General features: G+C 31.4%; 2 protein-coding genes and 1 long non-coding RNA gene across 5 annotated transcripts in view; 2 read left to right on the forward strand and 1 right to left on the reverse strand.

Moving 5' to 3' along the window:
- Positions 1-17,694, forward strand: part of qtc (GRIP domain-containing protein quick-to-court) — a 372,167-nt gene that overhangs the window by 54,511 nt on the left and 299,962 nt on the right. The gene's annotated exons all lie outside the window — the stretch shown is intronic.
- The window catches only part of LOC142226966 (uncharacterized), an 88,667-nt gene that overhangs the window by 49,334 nt on the left and 21,639 nt on the right, over positions 1-17,694 (reverse strand). The gene's annotated exons all lie outside the window — the stretch shown is intronic.
- The window catches only part of LOC142226965 (androgen-induced gene 1 protein-like), a 43,831-nt gene that overhangs the window by 9,131 nt on the left and 17,006 nt on the right, over positions 1-17,694 (forward strand). For 2 of the 3 annotated variants that reach the window (XM_075297243.1, XM_075297245.1), the window contains exon 2: positions 4,749-5,042. In XM_075297243.1, coding sequence (XP_075153358.1) covers positions 4,845-5,042 — 198 coding nt within the window. In that variant the 5' untranslated portion in view covers positions 4,749-4,844. Of the gene's footprint in view, positions 1-4,025; positions 4,111-4,748; positions 5,043-17,694 lie in introns of all 3 variants that reach the window. The other variant, XM_075297244.1, reaches the window with a different exon arrangement.

Raw genomic sequence — 17,694 nt, forward strand, 5'->3', positions numbered from 1 at the left:
CAACCATGCAGGAATTGGTTCATGTCAGTCCATAATTATATATAGCCCCCATATAAACCGATCCCCAGATTTGACCTCCGGTACCTTTTGGAGAAGCAAAACTCATCCGATCTGGGTGAAAATTGGTACGTGGTGGTAGTATATGATATTTAACAACCATGCCAAAAGAGGTCCATATCAGTCCATAATCATATATAGCCCCCATATAAACCCATCCCGAGATTTGGTTTTGGAGCCTCTTGGAGGAGCAAATTTCGTCCGAGTCAGTTGAAATTTGGTACATTGGGCTAGTATATGGCCGTTAACAACCATGCCTAACTAGTTCCATATCGGTCTATAGTTATATATAGCCCTCAGATAAATCGATCCCCAATTACACAAAAATTGGTCCATATTAGAGGTGTGCACGTGAGTAATAGTTTACTCACGCACACTAACGACTGAAAAATCATACTCACGCACGATATTTTTTGGTAGGACTCACATTCACGCACACTCACGAAAAGAAAATTTGTACTCACGCACACTCACGCACGAAAACGTCGTGACTCATGAAAAATACCGTGACTCACGAATGATATCGTGACTCACGAATAATTTTATGATTAATTTACCTTACCGAAGTGTCTGAAAACATGAGCATTATTATGTTATTAATGTTATTATTATGTTACCTACGAAAGCTCAAGCTTCGGAAGCAGCCGAAAGCATTCATAAAAAATTTAATTTCAATACTATTTTTGACCATCAAAAAAGTAACGGTCGTTACTTTATAAATGTGCTGTTTTCATATTTCGGAAACAAATATCATGTTTTGTAAAATTTTGCACAGGATATGTCAAGTAAAAAATCTGATTAAATTCTGTGTAATGTTTTCTTTCAGTAATAGGTTTGTTTTCAAATCAAAGAAAATTATTTATCAAAAAAAAAATCTTTTAAAAAGTAACGGTCGTTACAATATAAAAACTTAAACGATTTTTGTGTTTGAATTCATTTATTGTGGGTAAAAAAAAAAACATAAACGAAAAGCTATATTCTATTGCATAATTCTTGCATACTTTTATTCGATATGAGAACAGTAAACATCATTACAATCTAAGCGTTTTAGGGTGTTGATTTTTAAAGTTGATATGCCTTTTAAGGGGTCATAAACTTTGGAATTACCCATAAGCGACCCCCATATTTCAATTCTGGCTCCCTACGTACCGTGCAAAAATCCAAATCGATTCGTAATTATTTGTAGACTTACCTACACATACCTTTTTTGTCTAATATGTACCTCGTATGGACTAACTCACAATTTAGAAAACGATTTAAGATACCACAACCCAAGTAATTCGATTGTGGTTGACAGTCTTTAGTACAAGTTTCTATGCAATCCATGGTAGAGGGTACATAAGATTCGGCCGTATATACTTGTTAAAATATTGTTAAAGCCCGGTACACGCAGAGAAGAAACATGATTGTCACAATCATATTCGAAGAGCAAAATAATATGATAGGAGCTATTTTTGCGGCGACCATGTAACATTTTAACCTGCAACCATGTTGGCTCAGTTAACATGGTTCTAAGAAAAATATAATTGTCCTCATCTAAAATGTTATTATATTGATAAAAAGAATTTTGTTTGAATGAAAAGACAATGGTCACAATTTAAAATGTTATGGTATTCATTAAAAATGTTTTTCTCCTAGTTAAAAGAACATGGTCACAACCTAAAATGTTTTGATCTTTATGAAAAAACTTTTTTCATCGTCGAAAAAAGGACGCCACTTGAGAAAAGAAAACACAAAACTAATTTTTTTTGTTTGTTTTTATTTATTTATAAACTAATTCATTGTTTATTTGTATTTATAATGCCGTTCAAGCAAACATCATATATTTTTACACACTCTATTTTATTTCAATTTCAACAATTAGTAATTATTCCATATTTACATCGTGCCCATCAAATGTACAAACGCAAACATCATGTAACTGCAAATAAAAATAAATGATACCATATAGCAAAATGCAGAACAAAAAACAGGTACATTTTTTCAATTACACTTTCCTTTTTTTGTGGTCACATAAAACCACGTGCCACTTAAATAAATTAACACAAAACACAAAAAATCCGTATTCTTCGTCCATTCCAAGAAACAATCAACACACGACTGATGCGCAAAATGAAAATCGTGTGTACCTGGTTAATGTTTTTATAAAATTCTTTTCGCTGCAAAAAAGTTAAAAAATTAAATGGTCACGAAAAAATGTAAATGGTCTTTATGGCCATGTAATGGTTCTAGACATGTCTATACTCAACCTATAAAAATACTTTTTTCCCTGTAAAAAAGTAAAAAAATGGAATGGTCAGGAACATGATTTTCCCGACCATTTAATGGTTTCAAATTCTATCATTTAAATGATAAAACATGTTTGCGGTATTTGAGAACCATTCAAATGCTTATTGCCACCATACATTTTTCTCCGCTCGAAAACTATTTTTACAAAGACAAAATACATGGTTTTCGCGGCAATTACAGTACGGTAAGTAAGCATTAAATGGATGCGGCAACCATGTCCAAACACGGTTTTTCTGTGCGTGTATACAGATCTTTCGAAAATTCCTATTATATACCGATAATGCAGTTTTGAGGAGTATTTCTTACAGTACGGTCACACTAGGCAAATATTTGACAAAAATCGAAAAAGAATTCGTCGCCACAGTCAAACGCAAACGTTTTTAGCTCATATTGGATATATTACATCTCAATAGGAGTATTTTCCATAAACGGTATACAGATATTTCGAAAGTGCTCCTGGAAAAAAGTTTGCCACTCATTTTGGGCAAATATTTGCCTAGTGTGACCATACCCCTATGGGAACAAAATATAAACAATAGTTAACAAGTCCTCCCGGAGTTTTCCATAGCAAAAATACCAATGAATTTCTTATGGTAGAGAAAACTTCATTAGAGATGCATACCGACCTTAAGTAGAGACGAATAAAAATCAGATCAGATTCTAAATATATATATTTTTTTTGTTTTCAAAAAATATTACAACCCTCCTTAATATGAATATCACTACAATTTTTTGTCAAACTCCGCTGATTAAAACATCCAATTTTAATATCAGATACCGTCTAGAGAGAAATTCGTATACATGCCGATAAAAACATGTTTGTATGTAAGGACGATAAGAACGACCTCTACAGAAAATTTCATTTGTATGTTGCAGTTTTACCATGCATTAATTATAGGAATCGATAATGGCAATTTCCGATCAAAGGCAAATATAGCAATACGTTTCTTAATGTGACAATATAAACAGTCGATAACAACATTCCACTAAATACAAATGATTTCTTTATGGGTTAATTTCTGATTAAAATCATCAATATAGGACGGTACATACGAGTACCTCCAGCGGTACTTTTGTGTGGCGATAAAAGAGCTTAGTCTTTTATATTTTCCATAGGAACAAAATAATAAAAACCGATAATAACTACACGCGGAAGTTATTATCGAAGATGGTTAATAATCTGGACGAAATACTCCCAATATGCGTACTCATTTTGCAACCATCACCATAGTTCTCATATCGAAAAAAAATTTTAAAAATTTTAAAATTTTCCATAGGAACAAAATAATAAAAACCGATAATAACTACACGCGGAAGTTATTATCGAAGATGGTTAATAATCTGGGCGAAATACTCCCAATATGCGTACTCATTTTGCAACCATCACCATAGTTCTCATATCGAAAAACAATTTTAAAAATTGTATCTTAAGGTGATAGATGTAATAATAGTTTAAAAGTATTTGGTAGTATTTTACCAAATATGCATGTGATTTACGCAAGCATGTAAAGCATTACAGAAATATTCGGAGAAACTAGAAATTCGTTTAAATTTCATTACCAGTTATCTCATGCAAGGATAAAAGGAACAAAATCGTTAACAACGTATCGGAGAATTTATATTAGCAAAAATAGTCATACATTTTTGAATGTGAAAATTTCGTTTGGCATGAATAACAGGCTCTATAGGTGAAGTTTTTCCATGTGAATATAACAAGAAGTCGGTAACAACGTATCATGACTGTTTGTAATCGAAACAAACGTGGTGAGTAGTTTTTTCATACTAAGATTCCAAATGAATACTAATTACTTTATTGACTAAAACTTATATCTAGAATATTGAAAATCTTAACCTACTCTATAACAAGATAACAACAATCTGTTATCATTCTTCTAGCTCTCTTCATAAACACACATATGCCGCTGCGTTTCATTAGGATCATCTTATGAAAAAAGATCATAAAACACAACACACGCAAGGCACTGATAATAGACCACCCTAAGACAACTAGATGCACTTAACATACGTTATCCCATGTGGATAATGGCTAAAGTGCCCTTCATATCATTGTAGGGACATATTTTATTATCAGGAATATGGATAATGGCTAAAGTGCCCTTCATATCATTGTAGGGACATATTTTATTATCAGGAATATTAGCGATAGTGATATTCCATGTTCAAAGCATATTTGTTTTGAACATGACATTTATTTTAGCAAAAGTCATACATTTTTTATTGCAAAAAATTCGTTAGATACGAATAACAGGCTCTCAAGATAAAATTTTTCCATTTGGAGATAAAATGAAAACGTCGGTAACAACGTATCATGGCATTTACATACAATAAGATTTACTTTTAAGTAAAATCAAAAATTTGATAATTTTCAATATATCTTGCAGAACCAAAACTATTAATAACTCATTGACTTAAAAAAAAAAAACTCCAAAGTACAATATATAAACCAAGTAGAAGACATAAAAGAAAACAGCTGCAAAATGACAAAAGTTGAACTTTATAAATCACGGATATTTGTTACAATTATCCATTTGCTGGCATTGGGTCAATTTGTCTACGCTTTATATTTTCACAAATTCGAAACGCAACGTAGTTATAAAACAAAACCAACGGAAGTACGAAAAATGGTACCAGATACAATGGAAAAGAAGCTACAATACTTAACATACTGGAATTTGGTAAGTTAATTAATTGTAAATATATAGAAATTTTGTGTTATTATTATTAATTAATAGTGTTCATTAACTTTAATCGTAGCATTAAAAGAGAGAATAAATGTCAAAAATCCTTCCGGAGTACAAAATTTTGGAAAAAAAAGTACGGTAACGAAAAAATAATATTAAGATATAAAAGCATCAATCGATTTTTTTGCAAACATACACTGAAAAAAGCACTAATGATTTTGGTATCGATTCCGAGCCAAATTCATGGTCGACTTGAAGAGAACTTATGCTATGTTTCAAGTTAAAAATGGCTTTAAAATTAATTGCTGAAAAAATCTCCTATTAATGAACGCCTTTTCGCTTTGTTGACAAGATACAAAAAGTAAACTAATTTAAAGATGATTTCATTAATTTTGAAGAATTTTTCTGAATTATTAAAGCCTAGTAGACCTTGGTCACACAAAATTTTCTTTCGTGTTAAGATCACGGTTGCCCATTTGGTAGAATTCTACAAAAACTGGTAGATTTTTTACTGTTTGGTAGTTTGGTAGAATTTTTGATGTTTGGGTAAATTGTACAAACCATTTGCTTTCCAACTTAAATTTTCTAGAGAAATAAAATTTTGAGAAAATTTTCTATAAAAATAAAATTTTGAGAAATTTTTCTATAGAAATAAAATTTTGAGAAATATTTTTATAGAAATAAAATATTGACAAAATATTCTATAAAAATAAAATTTTAACAAAATTTTCTATAAAAATAAAATTTTGACAAAATTTTCTATAGAAATACAATTTTGACAAAATTTTCTATAAAAATAAAATTTAGAGAAAATTTTCTATAGAAACAAAAATTTTGTGAAAATTTTCTATAGAAATAAAATTTTCAGAAATATTCTATGGAAATAAAATATTGAGAAGTTTTCCATAGAAATAAAACTTGGAGAAATTTTTCTATAGAAATAAAACTTGGAGAAATTTTTCTATAGAAATAAAATTTTGAGAAACTTTTCTATAGAAATAAAACTTGGAGAAGTTTTTCCATAGAAATAAAATTTTGAGAAAATTTTCTATAGAAATAAAATTTTGAAAAAATTTTCTATAGAAAGAAAAATTTTAAATTTGACAATATATTCTATAGAAATAAAATTTTCTATAGAAATAAAATTTTGAGAAAATTTTCTGTAGAAATAAAAATTTGACAATATATTCTATAGAAATAAAATTTAGCCAAAATATTCCATTGAAATAAAATTTTCAATAGAAATAAAATTAAGTTGAAATCAAAAAAACAAAAACAATGATTAAAGGAAAAAAAACCAACAGTAACAAAACAAAACGAATGAAAAAAAGAGGAAGCACGCTTAAAATAAACCCAGCCAACTGCACTCAAATCGATGATTTGACGGTGGCAAAGAAAAAGAGATATGTTGGTACGAATTTATTTCGGCATAAGCCGGCTATCGTTTAAACTTTTTTCGGAAAGTTCAAGTGTGGTTTCCTTTTGGGTTTAATTAACTGCCTGAATTTCTGATAATTAGTTTGCTGCAAGTAGAGGATGCTGATGAGGAATGTGGTAATTCCGAAACGTGTGCCCATCCAACCATCTTGCAGTCTATAGGGATTTGCCCAAATAAATTTAACAAACATTCTTTTCCTCTTGTTGTTATGCTACACCTGTAGTTTAGTCAATGCATGGTTTTAAGCTGAAATCAAAAAAACAACAACAATGATTAACGGAAAAAAACCAACAACAACAAAACAAAACGAATGAAGAAATAAAATTTTGAAAAAATTTTCTATAGAAGTAAAATTTTGAGAAAATTTTCTATAGAAATAAAATTTTGAGAACATTTTCCATAAATATAAAATTTTGAGAAAAATCTCTATAGAAATAAAATTTCGTAAAAGCTTCATTTTCGACTGAAAGTTTTAATACAGTGCCCTATTTTTATTTGTCACCTTTCAGCTTCATTTTCGACAGAAAGTTTTAAAAATAACAGCCTCCTATTTTTTTTATTTTGTCACCTTTTATAATTTAGTATATATTTAAGAAATTTTATCATCATACAATTAACCTTCGCTTATGCTATGTGGGAAAATATTCTTCGAAAAAATCCATTAATAATGTTTCCTTAATTAAATCAACGAATTTAATAACAAATTTATGATACTATTTTCATATTTATTATTTATTTCGTATTTATTTCGTATTAATTTCGCCTTTTTCCTCGCTTATTTTTGGTTCTGACATATGCAGGTCATTGCTTCTCGTTTTTTTTTTTTCTTGGAGCATTTATGGTATTCTCTTCAATTAATTAACCAATATTTATTGGTTTATGTGTGCAGCTTTTTTATACCCACCACCATAAAATGGTGACGGGGGTATAATAAGTTTGTCATTCCGTTTGTAACACATCGAAATATCGATTTCCGACTATATAAAGTATATATATTCTTGATCAGGGAGAATTTCTAAGACGATATAAGCATGTCCGTCTGTCCGTCTGTCTGTCTGTCTGTCTGTCTGTCTGTCTGTCTGTCTGCCTGTCTGTCTGTTGTAATCACGCTACAGCGTTCAATAATGGCGCTATCGCCCCGAAATTTGGCACAGATTCGTTTTTTGTTTGCAGGCAGGTCAAGTTCAAAGATGGGCTATATCGGTGCAAGTTTTGATATAGTCCCCATATAAACCGACCTCCCTATTTGGGGTCTTGAGCCTATAAAAACCGTAGTTTTTATCAGATTTGCCTGAAATTGGAAATCTAAAGGTATTTTGGAATCATAAAGAGGTGTGTCGAAAATGGTCCGTGTCGGTCCATGTTTTGGTATAGCCCCCATATAGACCGATCTCCCGATGTTGCTTCTTGGGCGTCTAGAAACTATATTTACCATCCGATTTCCCTGAAATTGGAAATCTAGAGGTATTTTGAAACCATAAAGAGGTGTGTCGAAAATGGTTCGTATCGGTCCATGTTTTGGTATAGCCCCCATATAGACCGATCTCCCGATTTTGCTTCTTGGGCGTCTAGAAACTATATTTACCATCCGAGTTGCCTGAAATTGGAAATCTAGAGGTATTGTGGGACTATAAAGAGGTGTGTCGAAAATGGTTCGTATCGGTCCATGTTTTGGTATAGCCCCCATATAGACCGATCTCCCGATTTTGTTTCTTACGCGTCTAGAAACAGTATTTTCTATCCGATTTGTCTGAAATTGGAAATTTTTGGTATAGCCCCCATATAGACCGATCTCCCGATTTTGCTTCTTGGGCGTCTAGAAACTATATTTACCATCCGATTTCCCTGAAATTGGAAATCTAGAGGTATTTTGAAACCATAAAGAGGTGTGTCGAAAATGGTCCGTATCGGTTCATGTTTTGGTATAGCCCCCCTATAGACCGATCTCCCGATTTTGCTTCTAGGTCTTCTAGGAACTATATTTACCATCCGATTTGCCTGAAGTTGGAAATCTAGAGGTATTTGAGGACCATAAAAAGGTGTGTCGAAAATGGTGCCCATCGGTCCATGTTTTGGTATAGCCCCCATATAGACCGATCTCCCGATTTTGCTTCTTGGGCTTCTAGAAACTATATTTTCTATCCGATTTTCCTGAAATTGAAAATCTAGAGTTCTTTTGGGACCATAAAAAGGTGTGTCGAAAATGGTGCCCATCGGTCCATGTTTTGGTATAGCCCCCATATAGACCGATCTCCCGATTTTGCTTCTTGGGCTTCTAAAAACTATATTTACCATCCGATTTGCCTGAAATTCTAGAGCTTCTATAAACTTTATTTATTACCCGATTTGCCTGAAATTCGAAATCGAGATGTATTTTTAGACCACTAATAAGTGTGCCGAAATTGAGGTATATCGAGGTCCATTTTTTGGTATAACCCCCATATAGACTGATCTCTCGATTTTTACTTCTTGGGCGTCTAGAGACTATATTTTTTAGCCGATTTGTTTGAAATTGAAAATCTGTAGGTATTTTAAGATCACACATATGTGAGTAGCAAATGATGCCTATCGGTCCATGTTTTGGTATAGCCCCAATATAGATCGATCTCCCGGCTTTATTTCTTGGGCTTCTAGAATCTGTAGTTTTTATACGATTTGCTGGAAATTAGTAATCTATAATGAAATTTTAGACAAACGAAATGTCCTTTTCGTATAAAGTATTTTCGTTTATTAAACGATTGTCTCAAAAATTTGTGTCAAAAAAAAAAAAAAACTTTGCTTGTCTAAAATTACGTTTCTCAAAAAAGAAAACACTTCTTTCATGGTCATGAAAATTGCTTGAAACTAAAAGTAGAATTTTCCATATTTAACTCATCGTATTTGTTTAAATAATGGCGGAAAAAATACACGATATGTTTATAATTCTCTAAAACTCAAACAAAATTGGTTTTCATAAATCCAGAATCTGATCTGGTCTTCATAGGTAGAATCTTTAAAGTTTGTCTTCGGGAACTGACTTGCTTGGGAGAAGATTTCTCATCAAACCCCCTACAATTCTATATATTATCAAGTAACGTACTACGACGAAGAGTTTTCAAAGTAAACTATTATATTTGATTCATGGTGGTGGGTATTTAAGATTCGGCCCGGCCGAATTTACTGCTTTATATACTTGTTTTTTTGTCATAAAGAGTACACAGCCAGATTGAAGACATGTTGTTCGCAAGTAATGAACAATAAAATTGTATTGTATAAATATTTGTTTATAAACAAACACATTCGATTGGGAGATGGGTGTGTGTGTGTGAGTACTAGCGAATATGAATGTCACAAATGAATGCAAAATCGAAGAAAATCAATTTCCATTATTTTGAAAAACAGAAAATATAAAAATAAGCTATACTTTCAGATTTAGAAAGAGGAATTTAAAAAAAGCTAAACTCCCTATTTGACTTGTTCAGAAGTTACACTCAAAATACCTTGAACAAAATTTTGGTTAATTTTTAGAAAATTCAGATTCAGATTCAGACATTACAAACGAAGATGCCACGCCTATTTCATAAAAAATAAGTACATATTTTTCAACAAATTCAAGAAAATTTATTAGACCTAATTTTTTTCACTTGTTAATGAAAATTTCCAATTTTGAAGGAAGGAAATTTGAGTTCAAAATTTTCTAACATGTTTTTAGTACCATATGAAATTCATGATGGACGCATTACTATTACTATAACATTAACTATTTTATAGGAGACGCGAATTTAATAAATCTTTCTTCATTTGTGTATAATTTTCCCTATTTTTATACCCTCAACCGTAGGATGGGGGGTATATTAACTTTGTCATTCCGTTTGTAACACATCGGAATATTGCTCTAAGACCCCATAAAGTATATACAAATATCTGGGTCGTGGTGAAATTCTGAGTCGATCTAAGCATGTCCGTCCGTCCGTCTGTTGAAATCCCGCTAACTTCCGAAAGAAACAAGCTATCGACTTGAAACTTGGAACAAGTAGTTGTAATTGATGTAGGTCGGATAGTATTGCAAATGGGCCATATCGGACCACTTTTACGTATAGCCCCCATATAAGCCGACGCTCAGATTTGGCTTGCGGAGCCTCTTTGAGGAGCAAGATTCATCCGATCCGGTTTAAATTTGGTATATAGTGTTAGTATGTGGTCTCTCACAACCATGCAAAAATTGGTCCATATCGGTCCATAATTATATAGAGCCCCCATATAAACCGATCCCCCTATTTGGTTTGCGGAGCCTCGTGGAGGAGCAAAATTCATCCGATTCGGTTGAAATGTGGTACGTGGTGTTAGTATATGGTCTCTAACAACCATGCAAAAATTGGTCCATATCGGTCCATAATTGTATATAGCCCCCATATAAACCGATCTCCAGATTTGAACTCCGGAGCCTCTTGGGAGAGCAAAATTCATCCAATCCGATTAAAATTTGGTACGAGGTTTTATTATGTCGTATCTAACAACCATGCAAAAATTAGTCCATATCGGTCCATAATTATATATAGCCCCCATATAAACCGATCTCCAGATTTTAACTCCGGAGCCTCTTGGAAGAGCAAACTTCATCCGATCCGGTTGAATTTTAGTACGTCGTGTAGTATATGGTTTCTAATAACCATGCAAAAATTGGTCCATATCGGTCCATAATTATATATAGCCCCCATATAAACCAATTCCCAGATTTGACCTCCGGAGAATCATGGAGGAGCAAAATTCACCCGATCCGGTATATGGTCTCTAACAACCATGCAAAAATTGGTCCATATCGGTCCATAATTATATATAGCCGATCCCCAATCACACAAAAATTGATCCATATCGGTTCATAATCATGGTTGCCATTCGAGCCAAAAATAATCTACCAAAATTTTATGGCTCTATCTACCAAAATTGTATCTGTTGGTTAAGCTACTCCTGTAGTTTAGCCAACGCAATGGTTTTTAAGCTGAGATCAAATCAACAAATATGATTGAAGTACAAACCAACAATAACAAAAAACAACATTTTATTTATATAGAAAATTTTGTCAAAATTTTATTTCTATAGACAATTTTTTCAAGATTTTATTTCTATAGAAAATTTTGTCAAAATTTTATTCCTATAGAAAATTTTGTCAAAATTTTATTTCTATAGAAAAATTTGTCAAAATTTTATTTCTATCGAAAAATTTGTCAAAATTTCATTTAACTAACGTACATATATATATATATATATATATATATATATATATATATATATATATATATATATATATATATATATATATATATATATATATATATATATATATATATATATATATATATATATATATATATATATATATATATATATATATATATATATATATATATATATATATATATATATATATATATATATATATATATATATATATATATATATATATATATATATATATATATATATATATATATATATATATATATATATATATATATATATATATATATATATATATATTTTTTTTTTGATATTCCGACTTATTCCCTCACATAAGTGTGATTTCCGAGTTGATCGGTTTTTCTTTCTGGGACATGTGGAAAACCAATTTGTTTGAAATTCCATTTTTTAACAACGTATCTACAAATTATCCTTAATTTAATATAATTAAATCCAAGTACTCGTCCATAAAGTTTGTCATTCTAATAAATTAGAAAAATCTCTAGAAAATTTTGAGCTCCCCCAGAGAATCCTGTTAATAAGACATAATGAATAAGTACAACATAAATGTATGTCTATTGTTATAGAAAAAAAATTAATCATAAAGTGTCTACAATTTGTTTAGTCCCTATTTAACAACAATAGATAATTTTAACTACAATGAATAGCGTGTATTCGTGTCTATTTTAGACTGAAAAGGGGTGGGTATACGCATGACTGCTTGGAAAAAAAACACACCCACTAGTAAGTGATGAATTTGTAACACAAGCTACTTGTACTCAAGAGGTTATGGAATGGTTATATTAGGGTGTGTCGTAGTACATTCAAAAATATTTTATAAAATACTGGATTGTTTAAATAAATGTGTGTGTGTGTTTTTTTAATTATAAAATTAATTAATTCAATAAAATGTTTATCAATACTAAACAGCAGTTAGAGATTATTTTTTTTAATGAATCAATTTTTTTAATTTTTAATTAAAAAATTATTTCAAACAATCAATTTTTTAATTAAACTAAAAGCTCTATATTAAGAGAGTAATTGAAAATCGTTACGTTTTAAAACAAAAAACAAGTAAGGAAAGTCTAAAGTCGGGCGGGGCCGACTATATTATTCCCTGCATCACTTTGTAGATCTAAATTTTCGATACCATATCACATCCGTCAAATGTGTTGGGGGCTATTTAAATATCACTCGATCTGGACAGAATTTGATAGACTTCTACAAAATCTATAGACTCCAAATTTAAGTTGGCTAATGCACTAGGGTGGAACACAATTTTTGTAAAAAAAATATGGGAAACATTTAAATCTGAAGCAATTTTAAGGAAACTTCGAAAAAGTTTATTTATGATTTATCGCTCGATATATATGTATTAGAAGTTTAGGAAAATTAGAGTCATTTTTACAACTTTTCGACTAAGCGGTGGCGATTTTACAAGGAAACTGTTGGTATTTTTACCATTTTTGTCGAAATCAGAAAAACATATAAATGGGAGCTATATCTAAATCTGAACCGATTTCAACCAAATTTGACACGCATAGCTACAATGCTAATTCTACTCCCTGTGCAAAATTTCAACAAAATCGGAGTTAAAAATTGGCCCCTGAGTGTAAATCGGGCGAAAGCTATATATGGGAGGTATATCTAAATCTGAACCGATTTCAACCAAATTTGACACGCATAGCTACAATGCTAATTCTACTCCCTGTGCAAAATTTCAACAAAATCGGAGTTAAAAATTGGCCCCTGAGTGTAAATCGGGCGAAAGCTATATATGGGAGGTATATCTAAATCTGAACCGATTTCAACCAAATTTGGCACGCATAGCTACAATGCTAATTCTACTCCCTGTACAAAATTTCAACTAAATCGGAGAAAAAATTGGCCTCTGTGGTCATATGAGTGTAAATCGGTCCAAAGCTATATATGGGAGCTATATCTAAATCTGAACCGATTTCAACCAAATTTGGCACGCATAGCTACAATGCTAATTCTACTCCTTGTACAAAATTTCAACTAAATCGGAGCAAAAATTGGCCTCTGTGGTCATATGAGTGTAAATCGGGCCAAAGATATGTATGGGACCTATATCTAAATCTGAACCGATTTCAATAAAATTTGTCACGCATAGCTACAATGCTAATACTACTCCCTGTGCAAAATTTCAACTAAATCGGAGTAAAAGATTGGCCACTGTGGTCACATGAGTGTAAATCGGGCCAAAGATATATATGGCAGCTATATCTAAATCTGAACCGATTTCAATCAAATTTTGCACACTTGACTACACTACTAATTATACTCCTAGTGCAAAATTTCAACCAAATTCGGCCACAAATCTGGCTTCTGGGGCCATATAAGTCCATATCGGGCGAAATATATATATGGGAGCTATATCTAAATCTGAACCGATTTCAATAAAATTTGGCACACTTGACTACACTACTAATTGTACTCCTAGTGCAAAATTTCAACCAAATTGGGGTAAAACTCTGGCTTCTAGGACCATATTAGTCCATATCGGGCGAAAGATATATATGGAAGCTATATCTAAATCTGAATCGATTTCAACCAAATTTGGCACGCATAGCTACAATGCTAAATCTACTCCCTGTGCAAAATTTCAACCAAATTGGGCCAAAACTCTGGCTTTTAGGACCATATTAGTCCATATCGGGCGAAAGATATATATGGGAGCTATATCTAAATCTGAGCCGATTTCAATCAAATTTTGCACACTTGACTACACTACTAATTATACTCCTAGTGCAAAATTTCAACCAAATTGGGGTAAAACTCTGGCTTCTAGGACCATATTAGTCCATATCGGGCGAAAGATATATATGGAAGCTATATCTAAATCTGAATCGATTTCAACCAAATTTGGCACGCATAGCTACAATGCTAAATCTACTCCCTGTGCAAAATTTCAACTAAATTGGTCAAAAACTCTGGCTTTTAGGACCATATTAGTCCATATCGGGCGAAAGATATATATGGGAGCTATATCTAAATCTGAACCGATTTCAATCAAATTTTGCACACTTGACTATACTACTAATTGTACTCCTAGTGCAAAATTTCACCAAATTCGGCCAAAAATCTGCCTTCTGGGTTCATATTAGTGCATATCGGGCGAAAGATATATATGGGAGCTATATCTAAATCTGAACCGATTTCTTCCAAAATCAATAGGGTTCTATTCTGACCCAAATTAGGAACATGTGCCAAATTTGAAGGCGATTGGACTTAAATAGCGACCTAGACTTTGATCACAAAAATGTGTTCACAGACAGACGGACGGACAGACGTATATCGACTCGTATATCGACTCAGGGACCCACCCTGAGCATTATTGCCAAAGACACAATGTGTCTATCTCGTCTCCTTCTGGGTGTTACAAACATATGCACTAACTTATAATACCCTGTTCCACAGTGTGGCGCAGGGTACAATTAATTGAGTTTTGCAATCAACTTCTATTAAATTTTTAATTGAATCAATTAAAAAAATTAATTGAAATTTGCTAATGGAATCAATCAATTTTTTAATCAAGTATTTTTTTAATGCCTAGTTAAAATTGTGATTGATTGAATCAGATTTTTTTTTTTTGTGTAACCATACTTAAATGAATATGACCCAAAAGACACTCTATTACATTCTTTGTGATAGTTTAGTTCAATGTCAACCAATGACAATATTTTCTTTACCTTTACAGCACTTACAACATCGACACGCAAATAGGCCCTCTAACATATTGATTTTGGGTTATTGTAAACAGATGTCTGACAATTATTTTGTTGTCAATCAAATATAAGGTCTATTGTATTTATACAAATCACTTGTTCTTATTGAAATAGTGTTAATATTCGTAGAAAAGGAAATAAAATGTATACACCCATAGAAAAATGTCAGTATTGGCTGTTATATTTTTGTAATTTGAGAATTAATGAATAACAAACACTTCGTACATATTTTAGGTTCTAAAATGTTATGCCAAGTATTTAAAATAACTAAAAATAGTTTTTTTTCTAATATCCCTTAAAGTTCCTAAATGCCAACCATATATATTTTGTTTGCAGTTATGCCTTAATTGGGAAAGTATTCCAATTTTTAGCAAATTCGATACACAGTCTTAATAATTGCTTTCATTGATCCAGCAAACCTAGATTAACCTGTTTGTTTATTTCAACTCAACAATGTTTCCTATTTCAGCAAACAGTGACTGCTTTAATTCTTTAGCAGACTCTCTGCTGTTTTGGTAGATTTTTCTGGTGTGTCTACTAACAAATTTCTTTGGGTGTAAAATAAAACATTCGTACACTAGGACTTAATAAATCGACCATAATCGGAAAGTTGACATACCGGTTTTTGGATTTTTCTCATAAATCCCTATGAATCAATTTCGATACTGCCGAATAAAATGAAGCAAATGGCGATTTATTTTTCAACATAATATTCTTCTTTCAACCATCAGGGGATTATGGTAGACATGCCTTCAGCTGCTAGACTGAGGCGTTATCATGGTGAAAAAGCCCAATTATCTTTTTGAAAAAGAAATGTTCAACATTTTCAATAGCCGAATTCGTCAACAGTGAGCAAACATGGCACTCATTGCGAAGATTCTAACGTCATCTTTCAAAATATCTGCCGCCTCAGCTACTTCAGCCACCTTCAATGGGCGGGCTATTAATATGTAGGATTATTGTCACTTCATTGTCCGTAGTGTCCGTTTTGACGTTACCTTAACGAGATTCATCAAATAACGACAATGTTGAAACTCTTTAAACCAATTTTTTTCGTATCGTACAAGGTGTTATATTAACCGATATTTTTAGGCTCAATTGGATTATTAAGTCGACTGTAATATCACAAGTGGTGAATTTCTCTATTACCAATGAGTGCTACCAGATTCTATAGCTCATTGAAAAAGGGAGCTCCTTTTTATAGCCGAGTACGAATGGCGTTTCACGTTAAGCTAATACTACGTTCGAACTAGGCACGAAATTTAAGTAGATTTAGGCAAATATCAGCTCAATCGTAGAGGATTTTAACTAAATCTCTTACAAAATCCTATGCTGCCTTGTCCAACTGTGGTTTTAGTACTAAAAATGCGCTTTTTGCAACCCTACCAATTTTCATTGTACATGAACCAGGGTTGATAAAATTGACACTTTTGTCCTTTTTTGATACATTTCGACTGCCAAAAGCACCGTGGCACCACCGCGAGTCATTTGGTACTCTTTCATCACAATTACTCTATACAGAGCTATTCTGCCCTAAATATGGACGTTTCTCAGATATCAACTCAACTCTAAAAATTATAAAAAGTGGACATTGAAAAATAAATAAACATATTTCCAAGTGAGGATATTTTAGTTTTTATTGAAAGATCTCAACATTTATCACATTCGTTTTTTAGATTTTGCAAAGAGGTACTTCTTCATAAATTTTCTATTTAAATATACTTTTGAAAAAATTTTCTATAGAAATAAAATGTTGACCAAATTTCCTATAGAAATAAAATTTTGACAAAATTTTCTATAGAAAAAAAACTTCACAAAATTTCCTATAGAAATAAAATGTTGACAAAATTTTCTATAGAAATAAAATTTTGACAAAATTCTATAGAAATACAATTTTGACAATATTTTCTTAGAAATAAAATGTTGACAAAATTTTCTATAAAAATAAAATTTTGACAAAATTTTCTTAGAAATAACGCTTTGACAAAATTTTCTATAGAAATAAAATTTTGACAAAATTTTCTATAGAAATAAAATTTTGACAACATTTTCTATAGAAATAAAATTTTACCAAAATTTTCTATAGAAATAATATTTTGACAAATTTTCTATAGATATAAAATTTTGACAAAATTTCCTATAGAAGTAAACTTTTGAAAAAATTTTCTATAGAAATAAATTTTGACGAAATTTTCTATGAAAATAAAATGTTGACAAACTTTTCTATGAAAATACACTTTTG

The sequence above is a fragment of the Haematobia irritans genome, chromosome 2 (genome assembly GCF_050003625.1).
Source record: "Haematobia irritans isolate KBUSLIRL chromosome 2, ASM5000362v1, whole genome shotgun sequence".
Taxonomy (NCBI): domain Eukaryota; kingdom Metazoa; phylum Arthropoda; class Insecta; order Diptera; family Muscidae; genus Haematobia; species Haematobia irritans.